The following is a 26,419-nucleotide window of genomic DNA, read 5'->3' as shown; positions in this document are numbered from 1 at the left end:
CTTCTCCCTCCTCCTCCCCTTCCTTCCTCCCTCCTCCCCCCCCTTCCTTCCTCCCCTCCTTCCTTCCTCCCTCCTTCCCCCCCCCTTCCTTCCTCCTCCCCCCCCCTTCCTTCCTCCTCCTCCCCCCCTTCCTTCCTCCTCCTCTCCTCCCGCCGGTACCCGTTCTCTCTCTCTCAACGCGCCTATTCTGCAGCGCATCAAAATGACGCGTATCGCATCGGTCCGATGCTGGCCCCTCCGGGAACGGAGATTGGCGGCCTTAAAGAAGGCCCCGACGCCGGAGTCATCTGCACCGCTTTTGCTCGCCGGAAATCGGCGTCACGACGGTCCGCGGAGAATTTCGCCCCATATCATTATTAATTCAGAAGACAATCTGATCTCGAATAATCGAGGATTTTAATGTCACAAAGTTACAAGTTTGTGCTTTCAACTTGTGGTCGGTAAGAAAACTATCAAAGGACTCGCCCATATTCTGCCTGCGGGTTCTAAATGTGTACCACTCAAAAGTTTTGTTCTTTTTCAGAGTAAAATGTTCATCGAACTTCTTAATGATGCCATCTTCCTCCTGTTCAAAAACAAATGTATCGTAAATCTCTATTGCCTGGGGGCTTGCTACAGTTAGCAATAACGCTATTTTTCTGTGCCATTTGGCTGTGCTTGTAATCCTAAGGCTGCCATGTACAGGGTGAATTGCCATCCACATCAGTATTTTTCAAACTTTCTTTCCGGTGACCCATTTTTACAAAATGTCCGCCTCTCGTGACCCATGCCACGTTCACAATAGATTCTCCATAGCCACTCTTCGAACATCACATTCATTGTTCTGTATTATCACTTCTATATCATCACGTCTGTATTACCACTTCTGTAATATTAAATGTAAAAAAATGTAAATGAAAATATATTTTCTATTTTTTGTTGTTATTTGGAGATCTAAATAACTTGCAATAAAAATGCCTGCACGGATCAGCGTGTGAGACGCTTGATTACGGACTCCTGACGTTTTTGAAGGGGAATTGAGGAAATTCTTGGAAACACGCCTGGATTATAGGCTAATGGGGAAGGAAGGAGACTGACCATTGATTGCTAAGTCAGTCTCACTAAGAGAGCGACTGATCTCACAAAGTGAGCGCAGAGTGGCTTCCCATTTTAAATATACATCAAACCCCTTATGCACACACAGCACAACTTTAAACATAGATCTGATTCGCAAGGTTAAGAGGAACTGAAACTCAATAGATATCAACAAGATTAACTGTTTGTGGCGCTAACAATTATACTCAAAGCCGAGAGACTAGTACAATAGAGGCTTTATTGCTGTACGATGTTGTCCCTCCATCCGCAACTGTAGACTGAGGGTCTGAGCAGCTCTCATACATATTTATACACAAGCTCCCTGTGGGCGGAGCTAGCCGGCAGGGGCTGACCGGAGGAACCTGTATTACAGGTACATCCATACATCCCCCTACTGCAAGTACACATCACTACAGTGGTTATCTCACCACACTGTTGTAGAAATTGAACCAACACTGACAACTTTAATGATAATAGAAGTTCTAGGTTAATTGACAATGGTAACAGTGGCAGACATGCATCCAATTCAGAACATTAACCCTGAGGTTGGTCGCTTTGTGTGATCATTGACTCCCTGCTTCCTATGAGCTGTACTTGACCAGATGCATTTCCCCCCCTAACTGGGATGGTTGGAGTTCCCAAACCCACAACCATCGCCGCAGAGCCGAGTTTAGAACGGGGCAAACACAATTCAGCTTTGTGACAATGGACCAATTGAAAGGTGGGGAGATCCCCACAGGAGACACAGAAATTATTATAACTAGAGCTAGTTCCTGTATAAGGGAGAACTCTGGCGACGTGTTACTGACTGGGGTACTTGTGGAAACATATTTGTGGCGCTAACAATTATATGGGGAGCTGGTGGTAGGCAGATTTCAGGTCAATAGTAGAGAAGACCCGGTACTGTGCAATCTGATTGACCATATCAGAAATGCGGGGGAGGGGGTACGCGTCGAGCTGCGTGTACCGGTTGATGGTCTGGCTGTAGTCCACGACCATCCTGTGCTTCTCCCCGGTCTTAACCACTACCACCTGGGCTCTCCAAGGGCTGTTGCTGGCCTCGATGATACCCTCCCGAAGCAGCCGCTGGACTTCGGACCTGATGAAGGCCTTGTCCTGGGTGCTGTACCGTCTGCTCCTGGTGGCGACGGGCTTGCAATCCACAGTCAGATTGGCAAAGAGGGAGGGGGGCTCGACCTTGAGGGTCGCGATGCCGCAAACGGTGAGGGGAGGTAGGGGTCCACCGAATTTGAGGGTGAGGCTCTGGAGATTGCACTGGAAATCCAGGCCTAGTAGGAGTGAAGTGCAGAGGTCGGGGAGAATGTACAGACGGAAACGGTCGAATTCCACACCCTGTACAGTGAGTTTAACCAGGCAGAAACCCCGGATCGGGACAGAGTGGGAACCGGAGGCAAGGGAGATCTGCCGGTCGGCGGGATATATCGCAAGGGAATAGCGCCTTACCGTGTCCGGGTGGACGAAGCTCTCGGTGCTCCCGGAGTCGATGAGGCAGGAGGTCATATGGCCGTTGACCAGTACCGATGTGGAAGAGGGTGCCAGGTTGCGAGGACGGGACTGGTCGAGCGTAACGGAGGCGAGCAGTGGTTGGTCGGCGGTTGAGTCAGATGAGTCCGACGAGGAGCGGTAGCGACCCGTGTCCCGTGATGGCGGCCCCTGGAGACGAGATGGCGGCATCCGCAGTACCTGTGGGTAAAATGGCGGCGTCCATGGAGCGCACGTTATGGGGTCGGAACAAAATGGCGGCACCCATGGAACGCACATGGCTGTGGTGGATGAAGATGGCGGCGCCCATGGGGCGCACGTGGCGGGGGGCGGCAAAAGATGGCGGCGCCCACTGATTGCACGTGGGGTCGGGGGAAGCGGACGGCGGGGCCCATTGAGGGAGCGGCTGAGGCGTGGGGACCGGCGGCGCGATAGCGGCGACCGTCCGGGACTGACACACCGCTGCAAAGTGGCCTTTCTTTCCACAAGCTTTGCAGGTCGCTGTGCGGGCCGGGCAGCGTTGGCGAGGGTGCTTCTGTTGGCCGCAGAAGTAACAGTGGGGACCCCCAGGGGGTGCGATGCGGCGGGCAGCGCAGGCATAGTGCGCGGGGGCGGCTGCTGGGGGGGCCGTTTGCGGGGTCCACGAGGGGTGGGACGGATGGGCCTGGGGAGCCGTTTGCGGGGTCCACGAGGGGTAGGACGGTTTGGCCGAGTGGCTAGCGGAGTAAGTGTGCGCACTACGGGAGGCGGCCGTCATGGAGAGCGCCAGGGCCTTTGCGGCCGCGAGGTCGGGGGCGAGCCCTTCCAGCAGTCGTTGCCGGATGGGGTCCGATGCAATGCCTTTAACTAAGGCATCGCGCATGAGTAAATCAGAATGTTCCGTGGCTGTGAGGGCCCGGCAGTCGCAGTCTCGTACCAGAGGTATAAGGGCCCTCCAGAAGTCCTCAATCGACTCACCCGGCTGCTGGACACGAGTAGAAAGTTGATGCCTCGCAAACAGGGTGTTCGTCGATGGTGCATAATTCTCCTTGAGCAGTTCCATAGCTGCGGTGTAGTCGGTCGCATCTCGAATGAGCGGAAAGACGCTGGAGCTAAGTCTGGAGTACAGGAGTTGCTTTTTCTGAGCCTCCGTCGGGGGAGGGTGTGCTGAAGAGATGTAGGCCTCGAAGACTGCGAGCCAGTGATCAAAGTCTTTTCTGGCGTGAGGCGAATGTGGATCCAGCTGCAGACGGTCAGGCTTGACTCTGATGTCCATGGTGACTGGGAAATCGTACAGCAATAAATTGTGGCGCTAACAATTATACTCAAAGCCGAGAGACTAGTACAATAGAGGCTTTATTGCTGTACGATATTGTCCCTCCATCCGCAACTGTAGACTGAGGGTCTGAGCAGCTCTCATACATTTATACATAAGCTCCCTGTGGGCGGAGCTAGCCGGCAGGGGCTGACCGGAGGAACCTGTATTACAGGTACAGGCATACATCCCCCTACTGCAGTACACATAACTACAGTGGTTATCTCACCACAATATTCCAATCAGCAGTCACTTGGTTTTGGGTGGGAGGTGCAGACCAGGAAAAGAAGAGCGCGAAGCATTGCTGGAAACTAACTTTGTGCAGAAGGAGTATCTGCAGGAAATATATTAAAGATATTTTTCTTTTAAACTCTTCCGTTGTAGGTGCAGGTGCTGACTGACCTGGCTGATCAGCTGCTGCAGAAACGGGAGTGGCTGCTGTAGGTTGTGTCGGTGACAGTGACGATAACAGTGACCCAGGGAGGCAGAAAGTTCATGGCACCGGCCTCTACATCAGCCTCATGTGGTCATACACTGTACTGCAGCAAGAAAAATGGTCAGGCGATCCTCGGGCATCATTTTTGGAGCCCTTTTGACGACCCATTTCACATCATCCCGCAACCCACCCGCGAGTCGCGACCCCCACTTTGAAAAACACTGACCTACATTACCAGTTACTCGAAGATACTGAGGCGTTTTCAAACTTCCATCTTCTTCTGTTATGGTTTAACATTTTCAAAGATTTCTTTCGATGTTCCCTGTTTGTTTTTAGCACTGTTTCCGAATTGTAAGACTGTGGGCGGGGTTCACTGTCCTGGGGGGGGGGGGGGGGACTGCTGACCCACTCGTCGCTGTTTCTGTCCTTTTCTGCCATTTTTGGTTTCTCCACAGCCTCTGGAGCTGCTGCTTCCTGGCATTCCTATTAGCCCTCGTGCTGTTGATGTGAGGGGATGTTTAGCCTGTTTTTCACAGGCTAATTTTGATGAAAAGTGTTTATATTCCTGTTCTTCGGAGGAGAACCTTCTGCCCGACTGCTCAGCACATCCCCGTCTGGCAGTTGAAGAGTTAAATATTCAGCCTGTCTGGAACATCGTCTCCTCTGATTGTCCAGTGTCTGGGAAATGGTGGGGTAATGGAAGGGAAGAGAATTGCTCTCTTCCAGGAAGCAGGTAAGTTTAAAAAATAATAATTTTAATTCAAATTTTCATTTTCACAAAAAAGAAAACAATAACAGAAAATTCTAAGAACAAAAAAAACAGAACCCCCCGCCATAAATACAAAAGAGAAACAATAAATTAACGCCCGCCATTGGCAAAAAACAGATATTCAACCCAAAACAAAAACAAAGAGACAACCCCCTCCCCCCCCCCCACGTTTGCCGCTGCTGCTGACCTTTTGTTTTTACTGTTCTGCCAGGAGATCTAGGAATGGTTGCCATCTCCTGAAAAACCCCTGCAATGACCCCCTTAAGGAAGCAGGTAAGTTGATGATGAGGTGTGGCATTGAATTCCCAAAGCTGATGGTGGTTTATGTTCTGGCAGTGATGTCTGCACACTCTCCTGCCTGGGTCACTGACTGTGGACCGGGGTTGCCTTATCAGTGCTGGATTGATATGATCAGCACCTGCTCTGCCAGAGATGGTCAGGGGAATCAATCTTGGCCAGTCCTAATGCCGCCTAATCTGTTACTCACAGGCGCCACAGCCAGTTTGACTGGAATGCGTAAACAAAGCTCGCGTCCTCGATTAGGCACCCTTCTTCTCTCCATCTGGCCTGCCTATTGTAGGGTGCTCATTCATTCCCTCAAGCTTGTTACATGGGAACAGAAGGAGGCCCTTTCAGCCCCTCAAGCCTGTTACACCGAAATAGGAGGAGGCCCATTCAGTCCCTTTCAGCTTGGTACACAGGAACAGGAGGAGGCCCATTCAGCCTTCTCAAGCCTGTTGCACAGGAACATGAGCAGCCTCATTCAGCCCCCTCGAGCCTGTTACACAGGAACAGGAGGAGGCTCAGTCAGCTCCCTCGAGCCTGGTAGACTGAAACAGGAGGAGGCCCATTCAGCCCGCTTGCACCTGTTAAGAGTGTCATGTGAGAGTACCTTCAAGAAATGGGTGTTTTTTTATAGAATAGCTGTAGTGGGTGTACCTTTAAGAAAAGGGTGTTTATTACTGCAGTAGTGTCAGAGTGTGGGTGGAGCTGGGCTGTCTGTCTGCTTTTACTTTCGCTTTGGACTTGCAGCTTTAGTTTCATTTTGAGATCTGGATAGCTGCAGGCAAAGCAAGCAGCTGTACGGATCTCTCTGCAGGCCACAGACTGATTTCAGCTCATTTGGGGATTTCAAAGTGGTACATGCCTCAGTAGAGAAGTTAAACCTGATGTCTTTCTATGAAAGGGTTCTTTTTTTGTCTTATGGATGTTGCAAGGAAAGATTAAGAGTTACCTATGGAATAATGTATTCTTTTGGGGATTTATTGGTGTTGATAGTTGTTAAGATGTTTAATGTGGGTTTATAAAGTGTTAACTGGTTTCATAAATAAACATTGTTTTAATTTAAAAGCACTGTAAATCTCTGTTACATCACACCTGTAAAATAGGCCCGTGTGTTCCCCATAACCACAGTCTATTACACGTTGTGGGTCAGGTGAACTCCATGATACACTTTGGGTTTCCCTAAACCCTGGCCCATAATAACAGGAGCAGGAGGAGGCTCATTCATTCCCCTTGAGCCTGTTACACAGGAACAGGATAAAAGCAAATTACTGTGGATGCTTGAATCTGAAACAAAGAGAAAATGTTGGGAAATCTCAGCAGGTCTGGCAGCAGCTGTAGAGAGAGAAAAGAGCTAACGTTTTTAGTCCAATGACTCTTTGTCAAAGCAGGAACAGGAGGAGGCCCATTCAGCCCCTCAAACCTGGTCAGCATGTAAGATCATGGCTGGTCTGTACCTTAACTGCATATACCCGCTGGGCTCTATAAAAATAAGAACAATATTTATACAGCATCTTTATCCGAGTAAATCACCTCTAGTTGCCTCATAGAATGAGCCACATGAGCAGAAATTTGCAGCAGGCGACCAAAAACGCAATTAACGTGGTTGGTTTTTAAGGAGTGTCTTAAAAGAAGAGCGAGAGAGAGAGAGAGACTGTGTGAGAGAGAGAGAGAGACAGTGAGAGATGGCAGACAGCGAGAGGGTGAGAGAGAGTGACAGTGAGGAGGGAGAGAGAGAGAGTGGGACAGAGTGAGATAGACAGTGAGAAAGACAGAGAGAGGAGGACAGAGAGAGAGACAGAGAGGTATTGGAAGAGAGAAGGAGAGGGATAGACTGGTATAGAGACAGACAGAAGAGAGGGAGAGAGAAAGTGTGAGAGAAAGAAAGAGGGAGGTGGTGTTCTACGTGTTGCTAATTTCAGGATGGCTGGCGTAGTGTTCACAAAGACAACAAATAGCTAGAGCTTGAACAAAGCTATTAATTTATTAACACTATTAATTTGGATCCGACACGTACTCCTAAATAATACAGTTGATTATTAACATATAAACTACTCATCTACAACTAATCTCGACTGTTATGAACTATGATCTGCTCTCACTCACACTATCTTTACTTCAGTCTGTCTCTAGCTAACTCCTTCACTACTCCCCCCCCCCCCCCCCCCCCCACAAGGCTAAGCATCAATGTCTTATATACTTGTAACTGTAGGTCCCTCTCGTGGCTGTTCTTAGACATTTCATTAACCCTTGCAGTTCTTACATTTATGATAATACCAAAGGAGACATAGAGGAAAAGATTAGGGCAGAGAAAGAGTAAGAAAGATTAAGAGAGACAGAGAGAGGCAAATAGATACTCAAAAAGAGGAAGACAACGAGGGAAGGAGAGGGAGAAAGGTGAGACAGAGAAAGAGTGAGACAGATAGCGAGAGAAAGAAAGAGATAGTGATGAAGTGAAAGAGATTGAGGAGAAAGATGGATAGAGTGTGAGGGGATAATGGAGAATGAGACAGAGAGGAAGAGAGAGCAAGACAGAGTGCATATGGAACACTGAATCCTTGTCTATATTCCTTTGTGTTCTGAAATCCAGCCCAGACTGCCATTGAAAGATTCAGCTAGTGTCCAGTCTAAGGGACACTCCCCAATTTTCTAGTCCTGAACTTGTCAGCAGGATTAAAGAGAGCAGGGAGGAAAATTCCAGCATTACGCTGTTTTAGAAACACAGGACATTCCTGGAAAACCGTTCTTTCAGGGCTAAATCGCTGGCTTTTAAAGCAGACCAAGGCAGGCCAGCAGCATGGTTCGATTCCCGTACCAGCCTCCCCGAACAGGCGCCGGAATGTGGCGACGAGGGGCTTTTCACAGTAACTTCATTTGAAACCTACTTGTGACAATAAGTGATTTTCATTTCATTTCTTTCCTTCTGGAGGACTAGAATACGAGGGGTGGAAGTTGTGCTTCAGTCTATACAAAGCCCTGGTTGGATCGCATCCAGAGTCAGTGTGAGATGTTCTGGGCCTCAAACCTCAGGAAGGATGTACTGACCACAGAGGAAGCGCTGTGTCCATTTATCACAACCAGACCGGGACTCAAAGGATTAAATTACAAAGTGAGATTAAACACAGAGTTCACTTGTATACCCTGGAATTTAGATGGTTAAGTGAGGGATTTGATCCAAATTATCAAGATAGCAATGAGAACAGGTCGGGGTCGATAGAGAGAATCTATTCCCATGGGTTGGGGGCCGAGGGAGCCGGGTCTAAAAATGAGAGGCAGATCCTTCAGGAGAGAAATTAAGAACTATTCCGCCACTCAGAGGGTGCGAGAAATTTGGATCTCTCCCCAAACGCAGATCGATACTCAATCAAATTGTTCATTTTAAATCTTATGTGAGATTGAGAGATTTTTGTCATCCAAAGTTATTGAAGGAGATGGGACAAAGGAACATGGGGTGAGCTGATAGGTCAGCTGAGTGGTGGAGCTGGTTCGAGGAGCCAAATGACCTCCTCCTGTCCTTGTGCAATGGAAACTCTCCTGTCAGAAACCGGTTGTTGTCGACCTGAGTGAGTCTGAGTCGTTGACTGAACCTAGCTGGTGACACGCTTCCCACACTCCCCCCGCCCCGCCTCCCTCCCCTGCCCAATCCGAGACTGTGGGTCACCAGCTGAGTTGACTTGTTTGTCCAGTCAACGCAACTGGTGACAGACAGCCTCCACATGGTAAACACTGAATGATCAACACATGACACATGACATGACTGTTAACCCCTAAACTTCAGGGCAATCAACCCCCCTCAAGGTCCAAGGGCTGGTTTAGCTCACAAGGCTAAATCGCTGGCTTTTAAAGCAGACCAAGCAGGCCAGCAGCACAGTTCGATTCCCGTACCAGCCTCCCCGGACAGGCGCCGGAATGTGGCGACTAGGGGCTTTTCACAGTAACTTCATTGAAGCCTACTCGTGACAATAAGTGATTTTCATTTTCATTTTCATTTCAAATACAGCTCACGTTGTGGGGGGGCATGGTTTGGTTTTCAACAAGGCAGCTGCAGGAATCTAAAGACAATGAATCAATCTGGAATACAAAACTCCTCTCAGCGATGTTGACCATCGATTGTCATAAAAACCTGTCCATTTCACTGATGGTCCTTTGGGGAGGGAAATCTACCGTCCTTACCCGGTGTGGCCTACATGTGACTCCAGACCCACGGCAATGTGGTTAATGTTGTGTTCTGTGATGTGGCCGTTCTAATGAGGTACTCAGAACATCTAGCTGTTTAACTAGAAAGATGATTTATTAACAAATATGTGGAAAGATAACTAAGATTTACTATACAGACCATAGCAGCAAGACCTGGCCAAGATCCAGGCTTGGGCTGACAAGTGGCAAGTTACATTTGCGCCACAGAAGTGCCAGGCAATGACCATCTCCTCCAAGGGAGGATCGAACCATCGGCCCTTGACGTTCAATGGCATTGCCATTGCTGAATCCCCCATACTCAACATCCTGGGGGTTACCATTGACCAGAAACTGAAATGGACTAGCCATATTAATGCTGTGGTTACAGGGCAGGTCAAAGGCTAGGAATCCTACAGCGAGTAACTCACACCTAACCCCCCAAAGCCTGTCCACCATCTACAAGGCACAAGTCAGGAGTGTAAGGGAATACTCTCAACTTGCCTGGATGAGTGCATCTTCAACAACATTTAAGAAGGTCGACACTATCCAGGACAGAGTAGCTTGATTGCTACCCATTCCACAAACATTCAAACCCTCCACCACTGACAAACAGTGGCAGCCGTGTGCACCATCTACAGTATGCACTGCAGCAACTCACCAAGGCTCCTGAGGCAGCACCTTCCAAACCCACGACCACTACCATCTAGAAGGACAAGAACAATAGATACCTGGGAACCCCATCACCTGGAGGTTACCCTCCAAGTCACTCACCACCCTGACTTGGAAATATATCGCTATTCCTTCGCTGTCACTGGGACAAAATCATGGAACTCCCTCCCTAACAGCACAGTGGGTGTACCTACACCTGAAGGAATGCAGTGGTTCAAGAAGGCAACTCACGACCAACTTCTGAAGGGCAACTAGGGATGGGCAATAAATACTGGCCTAACCAGCGACTCCCACATCCTGCAAATGAATTTAAAAATAAATAGCTACTAAATGAATTCAGTGAATTCTCCTGGAACTATTCTAAGTGCGATTATCCTCTTGTACGTCCTACTACCAACTGGCGGGTGTCTCCAGTCACATGATGGACGCCTGATGCCACCTGCTGGTCAGGTCATACCAATACTATGTGCACTGATATACAACTACATACATTTATGTGTACATGCATATCACCACACCCCCTTCCTTTGGAGGTATTAATATTTACAAATGTGACTGTTCTTTAAACAACCGGATGTGCAAGATAACCTTGAACATACAATGTACAAAATTTAGTCCGAGTTCAGTCTGTCAGACTTGCAATCTGGTTGACCTCCTGAGTGATGGCTGAATCGGTGATCGTGTACCACATTCATTCGTTGCTGGTGTTCCTGCTCGTTCCGTATTCACTGCTGCAGAAGCTTCCCTGATCACTGGCCCTGTGGGGTGGTCTATGTCCTCTTCAAGTTTGGGATTACACACCAGCTCTTCTGTTGGACTCAGCACGAAAGGCCGCTGCACTTTCAAGAGGGCTCTTCATTTTTTCGCAAGACTGAACTGTCCTCAGTAATAACCAGAAATGATCATGGATCTGCATGTTGCAGTACCTTTGCCAGTCTTGACCATCTATTGCCATCGGCATGCTTGAGTCTGACACTATCACCTGGATGGAGTGACTGGAGCTTCCTTGTGGACCTGTCATAGAACTCTTTCTGCCTCATCTTTTGAAAAAGCTATTTCCGCTCCAGTTGTTGATTTACATGGGGAGTTGCAACGAAGGGCAGGGTCATCCGTAGCTGTCTACTCATCAGCAGCTGTGCCGGCTGACATAATATACATCTGTGTATATAATGAGGTGCAGACAGGCAGTGATTGACACACAGGATGACCAGTGAGCACACAGAACACAGCAGCCAATCACCAGACAGGACACGACCACTATAAAGCCAGAGGGCACCAGTTTTCCCGCTCTCTTGGGACCAAGCCTCTGAGACAGTCAGAGCTTGTGCGCTAGCCAGTGCAAACACCATGTGCTAGCTAATAAGTCTGGTTATCCAGTCAAGTATCAGGTCTCCAGTCAAGTCAGCATAGTGTCAACCCACAGTTGAACATGTATATTAGTTAAGACGTTAAATAAAATCATGTTGCATCTTATCAAGTGTTGGAGGTCTGTCTCTTGCTACACTGCATCAAGTGCAGTCCACATCGACCCAGCCTACCCAACACATCACCGGCGACAGCCCATTGACAAGAGGTGCCGAGCGATAGCTTAGTAGTGCCAGATAGATGTCTTCCTGGAAATCAATAGCCTTTTTAGCAGCTGTTTTACGATGTGCACACCCGTTTCCGCCTTCCCGTTCGACTGACGATATAGAAGACTAGAGGTGATGTGCCTGAAGTCATAGTGATGGACAAATTCAGCCCATTCATGAAGCAATGCCCCATTGTCAGTTATACAATGCTTGGTATACCATGCCGGGCAAAGATCATTTTGGCATGTTGTGTGACACAGCAAGCAGTGGAGTTTGCCAACTGTGCAACCTGTGGATAGTTCGAGAAGTAGTCAATAACTACAAGATAGTCTCTCCCATTGAGGTGGAACAGGTTCATGCGCACTTTCTGCCACGGATTTGTGATGATTTCACCCACGTACACCGCTCTTTGCTTTGCTTGCAGCGGGATTTCTGACACGTGTCACAGTTGTCGACCATGCCTGCAATGTCTTGGGTGATGCCTGGCCAGTAGATTGGATCCCTGACCCTGTGCTTGCACTTCTCAATGCCCAGGTGCCCTTCATGGGGCTTCTTGAGCATAAGCGGCCTCCGGGAATGTGGAATCACAAACCTGTACTGTCGCGGAAGAAGACCATTTGCCTGACTCAATTCTGAGTGCACATTGTAGTACACCGAGCAGGAACCCTTAGGCCATCTCTCTCGGAAACATTTGATTATCTTTTGTGGGACTATGTCCTTGCTGTTTCTGCCTTTATTAGGCGTGACTTCTCATTGGAGACTGGAAGCGATGCAACAACGAGATTGACATGTAGTTGCACATCCTCATCAACCAGATGTACTTCCTTGATGGCCTTGGCTCAGACAATGTGTCAGTGACGATAAGTGACTGGCGTATAAATTAGGTCAAAATCGTAGCACTGGATCTTCATCATTAGGGGTTGTATTCTCTGGGACATTTGGCACAAATTCTTTTGCACAATGGACACAAGTGGCCTGTGCTCAGTCTCCACCAGAAACATCGGCAGCCCGTATACATAATCATGGAACTTTTCAAGACCCGTGACCAGCCCAAGGCATTCTTTTTCAATCTGCGCCTACCTGCGATCCGTTTCAGACATCACTCTGGACGAGTATGCCACTGGCAGCCAGTTGTCTGCGCCCTGCTGCAGCAATACCGCTGCCAGGCCATCCTGGGACATATCGGTCAAAGTTGCTGTCTTTTTCGCCGGGTCAAAGAACGCAAGGACTGGCGCTGTCGTCAGTGAGATGCGCAATGCTTGCCACTCCTGCTCGTGTTTGGGAGACCTTTGAAACACTACGTCCTTTTTTATCGAGTGTCGTAGTTGGGAAGTTTTGGAGGTCAGGTTGGGAATTAACTTGTCCACGAAGCTGATCATCCCTAGTACACGCAAGACACCTTTCTTGTCTGTGGACATGGCATCGTTAGAATGGCCTTAATCTTTTCATTATCCGGCTGCAAACCTTGTGCCGAGAGCCCATCCCCTAAAAAGATTATGGTATCAATCCAGATTTGGTATTTTATTTTGTTGACCTTAAGTTTTGTATTACCTGTTGTAGGACTCTAAGAAGCCGCCCATCATGTTCCTCGCATGTGGACCCCGAGTTTATAATATCATCGACATAAACACGGGTATTATGGGCCAGTGTTTAGAGAACACCAAAGTATATCATGGAGTTCACCTGACCCACAACTTGGAATAGATTTTGGTTATGGGGAGCACAAGGGCCCACTTTACAGGTGTGATTCAACAGAGATCTAAAGTATGTTTAAACAAAAACAATGTTTATTCTATGAATCCAGTTAACATTTTCTAAACCCACAGTAAACATTGCTAGCCCCCCAAAGATACAGTACTCTATAGGTAACCCTTAGTAACTTTCCTAACAACATCCATAAGCCAAAACACTTTTTAACAAAGACAGTAGGTTTGAATTCTCTTGAGAACAGTTATCACTTTTAAATTATCAAGTGATCTAAACACCTTGTTTACCATACAGAGAGATAGACCAATATACATCTGCTGGGTTTGAATGCAGCTCTCCAACTGAAAGCGAAACTAAAACAGCCAAAAAGAGCTTCCAGCTCAAAACGAAAGAAAAAAGCAGAATCACATTCCAGCTCCACCCACACAATGACATCACTGCAGGCATTTGATAAAACACACTTTTCTTGAAGGGACATTCACATGACAGCGGGCGCCTGGTAAACCTTAAAGTATGTGCTCCATGGCACGATGGAAGATTTCAGATGGCGAAATTGTGCCAAACGACATTCTCAGGAAGCAGTAGCGCCAGAAGGGTGTGTTAAACGAGTACAGCCTGGTACTCGCTTTGTCCAGCTTGAGCTGCCAGAAGCCTTGCGATGCGTCTAACTTGCTGAAACACCTCACTCCCGCCATCTCGCACACTATTTCTTCCCTCTTCGGAATTGGGTAGTACTCCCTTTTGATGTGAATGTTCAGGTCCTTGGGGTCCCTGCGTATTCTCAGAGCACCATTCCTCTTTTTAACACACACCATGGAGGTAACCCAGTCGGTGGGTTCCTCTATGCGCCTGATGACTCCTCAGTCTGTGTAACTCGGCTTTCAGTTTGTCCTTCAGCAGAGCAGGCAGTCGTTACGGCGTGTGCATGGCCAGCTTCACATTCTCCTTTAGCTGGATGCAGTATGTAAAAGGCAGAGTGTTAAAGCCTTGAAACACCTCCGGATAGTCCTTCATGATCGATTTAACGGACACCTGTTGGCGGGGTGCCGTGCTTTGTGCAGCGTACACCCACTTGGCGAACCCAAGCTCTTCACACACTTCCACTCCAATGAGCGATTCGCGCTCTGTCTCCATTATAGGAAATGTCATGCACGTTCTGTCCTTGCCAGTGACTGCTAGCTCACAGGCTCCTAACGCTTTGATCTGAAGACCTTCATCATAGTCCTTCAGAAGTACTGCTCTTGGGACCATTTTCGGTTTGATTTTCAGTCGTTTCAATAAAGTGATTAGATTTGCCCTTGTTCCCATGTCGAGCTTGCATGTTATTCGCGTGCCATTAATCATCACCGGAATTGTCCATCTATTCTCTATAGTCTTCACATCCGCATCACTACGGCTGCAAATTGTGAGGAAAAATTTGCCGCTTTGGCTGGTTGGATTATTCGTGCCCCCATCGAGATCATGTTCACAGCAGCCAGGTCATCGATGCATATCTCATGATGCACACTAATTGATTCTTTTGGTCAACAATTGGATGTAAGGTACATCGCCAAGCAAAATGACTTGTGCTGCCACACATGTAACAGACGTTTCCAAGTGCGGGACATAATTGTCGTACTCCCTCAGCACTGACACTCTGACAGTGCAACACTCCTTCAGTCCTAACCCTCTGACATTACAGCACTCTCTCAGTACTGAACCCCTGACAGTGCGGCACTCTCTCAGTACAGACCTCTGACAGTGCAGCGCTCCCTCAGTACAGACCCTCTGACAGTGCAGAGCTCCCTCAATACTGACCCTCTGACAGTGCAGCACACCCTCAGTACTGACCCTCTGACAGTGCAGCATTCCCTCAGTACTGACCCTCTGACAGTGCAGCACTCCCTCAGTACTGACCCTCCGACAGTGCAGCACTCCCTCAGTACTGACCCTCTGATACAGCAGCACACCCTCAGTACTGACCCTCTGACAGTGCAGCACTCCCTCAGTACTGACCCTCTGACAGTTCAGGACTCGCTCAGTACTGACCTGCTGACAGTGCGGCACTCCCTCAGCACTGACCCTCTGACAGTGCAGCTCTCCCTCAGCACTGACCCTCTGACAGTGCAGCTCTCCCTCAGCACTGACCCTCTGAAAGTGCAGCACACCCTCAGTACTGACCCTCTGACAGTGCAGCTCTCCCTCAGCACTGACCCTCTGAAAGTGCAGCACTCCCTCAGTGCTGACCCTCAGACAGTGTAGCTCTCCCTCAGTACCGACCCTCTGACAGTGCGGCGCTCTCTCAGTACTGACCCTCTGACAGTGCAGCACTCCCTCAGCACTGACCCTCTGACAGTGCAGCTCTCCCTCGTACTGACGCTCTGACAGTGCAGCACTCCCTCAGTACTGACCCTCTGACAGTGCAGCTCTCCCTCAGCACTGACCCTCTGAAAGTGCAGCAGACCCTCAGTATTGACCCTCTGACAGTGCAGCTCTCCCTCAGCACTGACCCTCTGAAAGTGCAGCACACCCTCAGTACTGACCCTCTGACAGTGTAGCTCTCCCTCAGTACCGACCCTCTGACAGCGCGGCGCTCTCTCAGTACTGACCCTCTGACAGTGCAGCACTCCCTCAGCACTGACCCTCTGACAGTGCAGCTCTCCCTCGTACTGACCCTCTGACAGTGCAGCACTCCCTCAGTACTGACCCTCTGACAGTGCAGCACTCCCTCAGTACTGACCTTCTGACAGTGCAGCACTCCCTCAGTACTGATCCTCTGACAGTGCAGCACTCCCTCAGTACTGACCTCTGACAGTGCAGCACTCCCTCAGTACTGACCCTCTGACAGTGCAGCGCTCCCTCAGTACTGACTCTCTGACAGTGCAGCTCTCCCTCAGTACTGACTCTCTGACAGTGCAGCATTCCCTCAGTGCTGACCTCTGACAGTGCAGCACTCCCTCAGTACTGACCCTCTGACAGTGCAGCGCTCCCTCAGTACTGACCCTCTGACAGTGCAGTGCTCCCTCAGTACTGACCTTCTGACAGTTCAGGACTCGCTCAGTACTGACCCTCTGACAGTGCAGCACTCCCTCAGCACTGACCCTCTGACAGTGCAGATCTCCCTCAGCACTGACCCTTTGACAGTGCAGCACTCCCTCAGTACTGACTCTCTGACAGTGCAGCACTCCCTCAGTACTGACCCTTTGACAGTGCAGCACTCCCTCAGTACTGACTCTCTGACAGTGCAGCACTCCCTCAGTACTGACCCTCTGACACTGCAGCACTCCCTCAGTACTGACCCTCTGACAGTGGTCGCAACTGTTGTGAGTTGGCGCCGAGCCACACATAACCCAGCCCCCCCCCCCCCGCCTTCATCACTCCCGTCACTCCCGAGCCCCCACCCAACCCTCCCTCCCCCCTCTGGCTCCGATCCTTCCACCCCCCCTCCCGACTCTCCCCGATCCCCCCTGACCCTCCCCCCCAAAACTCCCACCCGGCACTCCCCCCCCCCCACGGCACTCCCCCCCCCCCCCACCCCGGCACACCCCTCCGACACCAGCACGATTGCTTGACGCCGTTTTAAAGGATGTTTGATCCATGCCGGCGGGACCTGTGGTCACATCGGTTGGACTTCGGCCCATTCGGGCCGCGGATTCACTGCATGCCCCGGGAACCGCATGTCCCGCCACTTCTGCCAATTCTCACGTCGCGTTCGTGCGGTTCTAGCCGGGTCGGAGAATCGCGTCCTGGCGTCGGAGTGGCGTGGCGGTAATTTCACGTGCCCCGGCGATTTTTCCGACCCGGCGCAGTCTCGGCGAATCCCGGCCAGTGGCTCTATGCAGATGACGAATGGTATTCTTTGAATTGAATCCTCTCTGTGATTCCTCACAGGGATCATCGCCATGTCAGCCACTGCGCTCGTGCAGAACCATTGCCTTGCTTGGCAGGGTTGTAATCCTCGCACACATGGCCCACAGATTAGGGGTGTTGTGTTATCCTTCTTCATTTAGCATAAGCAGCTTCCTTGATGTATATTCTGACAAAGGAAGGTTCAGACTTGGAGATAGGTTTAACACATTTATTGAACAGTTAACAATTCTCCAACTTGAGTTCAACTCTCCTGCTAATCTTGCGAAAGTAACTCAGTCTAACTAACCAGTCTGCTCTAAGCCGCACGGTAGGTGTGATGCTTCTGATCTGCCCCTGTCTTCCTCTCTGAGTGTTGCCTGTGGAAAGAGAAAGAGCATGTGTGCCCTGTCCTTTTATATAGGTAGCCCCCTTGTGGTAGTGTCACCTCTGAGTGTCTTGACTGCCCATTGGTCGTGTCCTATTCTATGTGTTCATTCGCTGTATGTCTTCATGTCATGATGTCTCTGGTGTTCCCTCTAGTGTTTACTTAGTTGCAGTGTACCTACATTAACCCCTTGTGTATTTACAGTGATGCATATCACCACAAGGGACTCCCCGTAACCACACCTGAAGGGGTAGTTTCTGAAGGAGCATCTTAAAGCAGGTAAGATGGAAAGGCAGAGATCCCTGGAATTCTTACAGTGCAGGAGGAGGCCATTTGGCCCATCGAGTCTGCACCGACTGTCCAAAAGACGACCCTGCTGAAGTGCACTCCCCACCCTATCCACACAACTCCACCTAACCTGTACATTTTTGTAGTTGTGAAAGCTGTTTGTCAACTTAATGTCAGTATTGATTCTACTCCACTTCCAGTCCCTAAGCCCCTATCACCCTCCTCCCTCTGCTCCTCACGTGTGCAGACCTCACAATGTTCCAATTTCAACACCAAGCACTTGGGGATCTCAATTCCAGGAAATGTTCCTGAGTCATTTAGTCAAACATCAACCTCCACCCCCACCCCAATGTGGAAGGTATAAAGAGCATTGAGCTCTCCTGCTCACAAACCAAAACCTCAAACAAGAGCCAGAGCAGATCAGAAGAGCCAGAGCAGAAATGGGAAGCTCCCAGATGAAATTACGGTTTGTTTTCTTCGCTATGACTTTGCTGGTCTTCGTGCACCTGAGTCACTGCTTCTCTTTGTCCAAGGTAAGCCCAGGGATGTCCCTCCAGCTGACATATTTCTTGTATTTGAATCTGCATCGACCTCCCACACAATCTAACCGCTTCCGCAGTTTAAGGTTGTTATCATCATGCCTTTACAATTGAGACCCACTGTGTGGGTTTACTAACGTTTCCTTCTGTTTGCTTCCAATGCTCGTGGCCAAGAAATTCTCGTTCTTCTTTTAAATCACTCCTCCTCCCACTCCATACTTTTGTGAATTCAGCACTCCCTTGCAATCTTCCCTATCTCTGTAATCTCGGGCGGGATTCTGCGATCTCGCACCAGGTCGGAGAATCACCGGGGGTGGGGGGGACGCGAATCCCACGACACCACTCCGATGCCGGGCTGCCCTTTCTCCGCGCTCGACGGGCCGAATGCCCGCCGAGTTTGGCCGAGTCCCGCCAGCATCGTTAGCGTGTGGTCCTACCCGGCGTGACCTCAGCATTCTGGCTGCGGGGGCCATCCTGGTTGGGGGGAGGGGGATCCGACTCCAGGGGGGGGCTTCACCCTCTGCGCCAGGCCCCTGTAGGGCTCCGCCATATTGCCCGGGGGCCGGCGTGGAGACGACAACCCACGCGCATGCGCGGACCCGTGCCGCCCATGCTGGTGCCCGGATCGGTAGCTGGAGCTGTGTGAGGCACTACAATGTCATGCTGACCTTCTGTGTGGCGCAGGATCTCTGCTCCCAGCGGCCAGATGACGCCGTCATAAAAAGCTCCGGCATTTACGACGGCGTCAACACTCAGCCCCATTATTGGAGAATCCCGCCCCACATCTTTCCCCGACAACCCTCTGTATCACTGTAACCTCCTCCAGCCCCAACAACCCTCCGTCTCTGTAGCTTCTTCCAGTCCCTACAACCCTCCCTATCTCTGTAACCCCCTCCAGCCCCTACAACCCTCCCTATCTCTGTAACCTCCTCCAGCCCCTACAACCCTCCCTATCTCTGTAACCCCCTCCAGCCCCTACAACCCTCCCTATCTCTGTAACCACCTCCAGCCCCTATAACCCTCCCTATCTCTGTAAACTCCTCCAGTCCCAACAACCCTCCCTATCTCTCTAACCTCCTCCAGCCCCTATAACCCTCCCTATCTCTGTAACCTCCTCCAGCCCCTACAACCCTCCCTATCTCTGTAACCTCCTCCAGCCCCTACAGCCCTCCCTATCTCTGTAACCTCCTCCAGCCCCTACAGCCCTCGCTATCTCTGTAACCTCCTCCAGCCCCTATAACCCTCCCTATCTCTGTATCCTCCTCCAGCCCCTACATCCCTCCCTATCTCTGTAACCCCCTCCAGCCCCTTCAACCCTCCCTACCTCTGTAACCTCCTCCAGCCCCTTCAACCCTCCCTATCTCTGTAACCTCCTCCAGCCCCTTCAGCCCTCGCTATCTCTGTAACATCCTCCAGCCCCTATAACCCTCCCTATCTCTATATCCTCCTCCAGCCCCTACATCCCTCCCTATCTCTGTAACCTCCTCCAGCCCCTTCAGCCCTCCCTATCTGTAAACCTTCTCCAATTCTGGAATCCCTTTGAGATCTCTGCGCTCCTCCAATTCTGGCCTCTTGAGCATCCCCAGTTTCCGATCACTCCACCATTGGCGGCTGTATCTTCAGCTGCCTGGGGCCGCGAGCTCTGGGATTCCCTCCCTAAACCTCTCTGTCTCTGTCGCTCTCCCTCGCCTCTCTTAAAATGCTCCGATGAACTGACCTCTTTGATCAAGCTTTCGGTCACCTTTCCCTAATACCTCCTCAGGTGGCTTGGGGTCAAATGTTGTTTGATAATTGTTACTGAGAAGCATCTTAAGATGTTTTGTTATATTAAAGATTCAAGATAAGTTCAAATTGTCACTATTGGATCCAGCTACTCCCTCACCTTCTACAACCATCTCTATTCTTTTTCCACCTCTTCCCCTTTTGAATCCCTGCTTCCTCTTTCACATCTCTGCCCCTTCACTGCCAGCCATGGGGCATCCTCAGGCCTCAGAGTCAATAACTCACTCCTTTCAGTCTCACTGAAGAGCATCCGCCCCGTACTCCAAGGTCCACACTGGCAGTACTGAGGGAATGCAGCACTTTCAGCGGGTCAGTACTGAGGGAGTGCTGTATTGTCAGAGGGTCAGTACTGAGGGAGTGCTGCACTGTCAGAGGGTTAGTACTGATGGAGTGCTGCACTGTCGGAGGGTCAGTACTGAGGGAGTGCTGCACTGTCAGAGGGTCAGTACTGAGGGAGTGCTGCACTGTCAGAGGGTCAGTACTGAGGGAATGCTGCAATGTCAGAGGGTCAGTACTGAGGGAGTGCTGCATTGTCAGAGGGTCAGTACTGAGGGAGTGCTGCACTGTCAGAGGGTCAGTACTGAGGGAGTGCTGCACTGTCAGAGGGTCAGTACTGAGGGAGCGCTGTACTGTCAGAGGTTCAGTACTGAGGGAGTGCTGCACTGTCAGAGGGTCAGTACTGAGGGAGCGCTGTACTGTCAGAGGTTCAGTACTGAGGTAGTGCTGCACTGTCAGAGGGTCAGTACTGACGGAGTGCTGCACTGTTGTAGGGTCAGTACTGAGGGATTGCTGCACTGTCAGAGGGTCAGTACTGAGGGAGTGCTGCACTGTCAGAGGGTCAGTAATGAGGGAGTGCTGCACTGTCAGAGGGTCAGTACTGAGCGGGTGCTGCACTGTCAGAGGGTCAGTACTGAGGGAGTGCTGCATTGTCAGAGGGTCAGTACTGAGGGAGTGCTGCACTGTCAGAGGGTCAGTACTGAGGGAGTGCTGCACTGTCAGAGGGTCAGTACTGAGGGAGCGCTGTACTGTCAGAGGTTCAGTACTGAGGGAGTGCTGCACTGTCAGAGGGTCAGTACTGAGGGAGCGCTGTACTGTCAGAGGTTCAGTACTGAGGTAGTGCTGCACTGTCAGAGGGTCAGTACTGACGGAGTGCTGCACTGTTGTAGGGTCAGTACTGAGGGAGTGCTGCACTGTCAGAGGCTCAGTACTGAGGGAGTGCTGCACTGTCGGAGGGTCAGTACTGAGGGAGTGCTGCACTGTCGGAGGGTCAGTACTGAGGTATTGCTGCACTGTAACACAGTGGTTAGCACTGTTGCTTAACAGTGTGAGGGACCGGGTTCAATTCCTCGCTTGGGTCACTGTCTGTGCGGAGTCTGCATGTTCTCCCCATGTTTGCGTGGGTTTTTTCCGGGTGCTCCGGTTTCCAACCACAAGTCCTGAAAGACATGCTTGTTGGGTGAATTGGGCATTCTGAATTCTCCCTCTGTGTACCCTAACAGGCGCCGGAGTGTGGCGTCTAGGGGATTTTCACATAACTTTATGCAGTGTTAATGTAAACCTACTTGTGACAATAATAAAGATGATTATATTTTCATAGGAGTTGGTGTCTTTTAGAAGACAGATTAACATGAGGTCCCGGTCTGCCCTCTCTGCTCGGTGTAGAAGATGCAATGGTCAATATTTGCAAAAAGATAGGCCGGGGTGGGGTCCTGGGACCAATATTTATCCCCGAAACCAACATCACTGAAGAAACAAATGATCTGGGTCATTATCATATTGCTCTTTGTGGAATCCTGCTGTGCTTAAAATGGTCTTGCGCTTTTCCTGCATTGCAACAGGGACCAGAATGTAAAATTCAAATCTCATTGGCTGTGAAACACTTTGGGATGTCCTGAGTGTCTTGTTATGCTGAGTTATGGCTATATGGATTGAAACAGTTCAGTCCAGGTATCATGTCTTGTTATGCTCTAAGTGTAGCATAAGCAACTTCCTTGTGGTGCACTTGACAAAGGAAGGATCCGACGTGGAGATAACTTCAACACGTTTATTAAACTATTTACACTTCTATTACTCGGGTTCGACACTACTGTTAATCCTTCTATAGCTACTCAGACTGACTAACCAGTCTGCTACAATCCACATGGTGGGAGTGATATTGAATCAACCCTGTGTCTCTCCTCACTGACTGTCTCCATTGGAAAGAGGCAGATCATGTGTGTGGTGTCCTTTATATATGGGTTGGTGCAATGCCCCCCTGTGGTGGTGTCACCTTAGCGTGTATCGTGAATGCCCATTGGTCGTGTCCTATCTTACTGACCTATTGGTTGAGTGTCTGTGTGTCATGACTCTGGCTCCCTCTAGTGTCTAGCTAGTCTGTATGTATTTACATTAACCCTTTGTGTACTTACAGTGATGCACATCACCACACTGAAGTGGTAAAAAGTGCGAGTTAAATGCACGTTCGTCCTCCTCTCTCTCTTGGCCCTCCCTCTTTCCTGCTCTCTCTCCCTCTCTCTCTCCTCCCACTTTCCTACCCCGTGGGCTGATAAATTATTTCCTCTTTCAGATTGACGATGGACGTGGTTCTTTGGAGATTGAGAAATCTGTGGATTCTCCGGACATGGTACATTGAGATTAATTCCTTATTTTAAGGTTGTTCCTTCCTCGGGTCTCTTGGAGAACACATGATGATTTCAAGCAGATTACACTGGCAATCCGTCTGGGTTCTGGAGAATGTTAGACATTGAACCCCTTTCGTTGCTGAGCAGGGAGGTGAGACAGGGGAAATTACGTGATGAGGGCAAGTGAGAGGGGAAGAGAGAGCGTACAAGTGAGTCAGATAAATGAGAAGGGAAGAGAGAGATACAGAGTGAGAGAACGATGAGGGAAAGATAGATCGTGAGAGGGAGGGAACGATACAGAGCCAGAGAAGGAGCGAGAGAGAGAGGAGAAACTGGAAAAGGCAGAGATGTATGTACAGATGTACAGATCACTACAAGTACTGAAGGAGTGCTGCACTGTCAGAGGGCCAGTATCAAAGAAGCACTGCACTGTCAGAGAGTCAGTACTGAGGGAGTGCTGCACTGTCAGAGGGTCAGTACTGAGGGAGTGCTGCACTGTCAGACGGTCAGTAATGAAGGAGTGCTGCACTGTCAGAGGGTCAGTACTGAAGGAGTGCTGCACTGTCAGAGGGCCAGTATCGAAGAAGCACTGCACTGTCAGAGGGTCAGTACTGAGGGAGTGCTGCACTGTCAGAGGCTCAGTAAATAGGGAGTGCTGCACTGTCAGAGGGTCAGTAATGAGGGAATGCTGCACTGTCAGATGGTCAGTACTGAGGGAGTGCTGCACTGTCAGAGGGTCAGTACTGAGGGAATGCTGCTCTGTCAGAGTGTCTGTACTGAGGGAGTGCTGCACTGTCAGAGGGTCAGCACCGAGGAAGCGCTGCATTGTTGAAGGGTCAGTACTGAGGGAATCCTTCAGATGAGACTTTTGACCAAGGACCCCAATCTGCCCTGTCAGTTGCCTGCAGCTGATCCAGTGACAACTATTTGAAAGAAGGATGCTGGTGCGAGAGGGTTTGGGCAGGTGTGTGAGCGAGTGAGATGGTGTTCTCTCCAATTCCTGAAAAACTGACTATCTGTGACATTCTCACATTGCTATTTGTGGGATTTTATTGCAGGTATATTGGCTGCCGTGTTTCCTACATCACAACAGTGATTACATTTAAAAAAAAGGTTTTCTATCTGGCTGTGGAAGCCTTTGGAACGTCCTGAGGTGCAACAGGCGCTTGGGCAATGCACATTCTTGCTGCCTATGGCTTGTGTCATTGAAATGTCATCACTGTACAAAGGATGTGGTGCCTTCTGCCTTTCCGGAATGTTCTCATTGTGGGGCATCCCTCTTTTCCAGGGTTCCGTGTTGCTACGCCAGAGGAGAATGACTAACCACTCGATCTGCGTGTACTGCTGTGGCTGCTGTAACAGGGAGAATTGTGGTTTCTGCTGTAAACACTAGACCCTGGCCTCGCTCATGTCCCAACATTCTCCCCAGTCCCTGTGGGAGTGAGTCCCACATTCTCCCCACTCTCTGAGTAACAAAGCTTTCCTGAATTCTCCATTGGATTTTTTTGTGACTATCATACAATGATGGTTTCATTATCACCAATCTTTTGTATCAATATTCTGTTCTTTTAATATAACCTGTGTTAATATTGTTTATAATGGACATTTCTGTGTTAGTATGTGTGTATGTATCTGAATTGTGTGTCAGTGCGAACGTGTGAGGCTGTGTGTGTTAGAGTGAATTTATGATTGTTTGAGTGTGTGATTGTGTTTTAGGGTGCATGTGAGCATGTGTGATTGTGTCACTATGTGTGTGTGAGTGAGTCTGGAAGGGTGTGAGTGTGTGGCAGTGTGATTGTGTGTGTATGTGAGTCTGAGAGGGTGCGTGAATGTGTGAGTGAGTCTGGGAGCGTGTGAGTGTGTGTGAGTGACTCTGGGAGGGTGTGAGTGTGTGTGAGTGAGCCTGGGAGGGTGTGAGTGTGTGGCGGTATGATTGTGTATGTTTGTGAGTCTGAGAGGGCGCATGTGTGTCTGAGTAAATCTGGGAGGGTGTGAGTGTGTGGCAGAGTGATTGTGTGTATGTGTGTGAGTCTGAGAGGGTGCGTGCATGAGGGTGTGTGTGTGTGTGTGTGTGTGTGAGTCTGGAAGGGTGTGAATGTGTGGCAGTGTGATTGTGTGTGTGAGTTTGGGAGGGTGTGAGTGTGGGAGAGTCTGGGAGGATGTAAGTGTGTGGGTGTGAGAGTTTGGGAGGGCGTGAGTGTGCTGGTGTGTGATTGTGTGTGTGAGTCTGGGAGGGTGTGAGTGTGGGAGAGTCTGGGAGGGTGTGAATGTGTGGGAGAGTCTGGGAGGATGTAAGTGTGTGGGTGTGAGAGTCTGGGAGTGTGTGAATGTGTGGCAGTGTGATTGTGTGTGTGAGTCTGGGAGGGTGTGAATGTGGGAGAGTCTGGGAGGGTGTGAGTGTGGGAGAGTCTGGGAGGGTGTAAGTGTGTGGGTGTGAGAGTCTGGGAGGGTGTGAATGTGTGGCAGTGTGATTGTGTGTGTGAGTCTGGGAGGGTGTGAGTGTGGGAGAGTCTGGGAGGGTGTAAGTATGTGGGTGTGAGAGTCTGGGAGGGTGTGAATGTGTGGCAGTGTGATTGTGTGTGAGTCTGGGAGGGTGTGAGTGTGGGAGAGTCTGGGAGGGTGTAAGTATGTGGGTGTGAGAGTCTGGGAGGGTGTGAATGTGTGGCAGTGTGATTGTGTGTGTGAGTCTGGGAGGGTGTGAATGTGTGGCAGTGTGATTGTGTGTGTGAGTCTGGGAGGGTGTGAATGAATGTATTCAGCGAGATCTACAGCAGGCCCCTGATTTAGCTGTCTTATGCTCTCGTACACAAATTCACCCCTACAATGTGTTCAAGCTTTGCAATCACCTTGGTCGGGAGTTCAACTGCAATTATTGTGCTTTCTAAAAAAAATAATAAACATCTTTTGTCTTTACAAAGTGTCTGACTCGGTATTTCAGGTCACTGGCCTTCCACTCTCAGTTCCGCACCCCCCCCCCCCCCCCCCCCCCCACCCACCCACCCCACACCCACACATAACAGGGAACAATTGTCCCCCTTCCTCTGAAGTTCTGGGTGAATTAAAGATGTCGCCTGCTTCATTCAATCCAAAACTGTTCTGACATCCGGAATTTCATTTCAAATCTCACACAAGGGGCACAGGCCACATAGCTCACTTCCAGCAACAGGTTTTTGCCAGTTCACCGAGATACCGCAAAATAGGTGTTCAACTTTTGCTGCTTTTCACTAAACGCTCTCATCTTTGTTACAGCCTCTGTGATTCCACAACAGAACAATACAAGAATATAAGAAACAGGAGCAAGAGGAGATGATTCAGCCCCTTGAACTGGTTCGCCAGCCAATCGGATCTTGTCTGATCTGGTTGTGGTCTTAACTCCAATTAACTCCACTTTCCTGTCTGTCCCCCATAATGGAGTCAATCCTTGTTGATCGGAAATCTGTGTAACTCGGCCTTGAATACATTCAGTGTATATAGTCAGCCTCCACTGCTCTCTGG

General features: G+C 49.9%; 1 protein-coding gene and 2 long non-coding RNA genes across 3 annotated transcripts; 2 read left to right on the top strand and 1 right to left on the bottom strand.

Moving 5' to 3' along the window:
- Positions 1-375: 375 nt before the first annotated feature.
- LOC119974720 lies at positions 376-4,691 on the bottom strand. Its single transcript, XR_005462562.1, has 2 exons — positions 4,534-4,691; positions 376-565 (listed from the first exon to the last, which is right to left on the bottom strand). It is a non-coding gene; the product is annotated as an uncharacterized LOC119974720 (long non-coding RNA).
- Positions 4,692-4,978: 287 nt separating this feature from the next.
- On the top strand, positions 4,979-17,956 carry LOC119974721. Its single transcript, XR_005462563.1, has 3 exons — positions 4,979-5,040; positions 5,288-5,349; positions 17,899-17,956. It is a non-coding gene; the product is annotated as an uncharacterized LOC119974721 (long non-coding RNA).
- Positions 17,957-18,280: 324 nt separating this feature from the next.
- On the top strand, positions 18,281-24,713 carry LOC119974719 (hepcidin-2-like). The gene is made up of 3 exons (XM_038813869.1): positions 18,281-18,515; positions 22,870-22,926; positions 24,213-24,713. Exons 1-3 carry the CDS (start codon positions 18,423-18,425, stop codon positions 24,315-24,317), a joined length of 255 nt encoding a protein of 84 aa, XP_038669797.1. The 5' UTR covers positions 18,281-18,422; the 3' UTR covers positions 24,318-24,713.
- The last annotated feature ends 1,706 nt before the right edge of the window (positions 24,714-26,419 follow it).

The sequence above is a fragment of the Scyliorhinus canicula genome, chromosome 12 (assembly GCF_902713615.1).
Source record: "Scyliorhinus canicula chromosome 12, sScyCan1.1, whole genome shotgun sequence".
Taxonomy (NCBI): domain Eukaryota; kingdom Metazoa; phylum Chordata; class Chondrichthyes; order Carcharhiniformes; family Scyliorhinidae; genus Scyliorhinus; species Scyliorhinus canicula.
The sequence above is the reverse complement of the archived record's forward strand: the minus strand, read 5'-3'. Positions and strand labels throughout refer to the sequence as shown.

Coding starts and splice junctions, on each gene's coding strand:
- LOC119974719 (XM_038813869.1), top strand. CDS start 18,423: ATGGGAAGCTCCCAGATGAAATTACGGTTTGTTTTCTTCGCTATGACT. Junction 18,516..22,869: donor ACTGCTTCTCTTTGTCCAAG/GTAAGCCCAGGG, acceptor TTCCTCTTTCAG/ATTGACGATGGACGTGGTTC. Junction 22,927..24,212: donor CTGTGGATTCTCCGGACATG/GTACATTGAGAT, acceptor CCTCTTTTCCAG/GGTTCCGTGTTGCTACGCCA.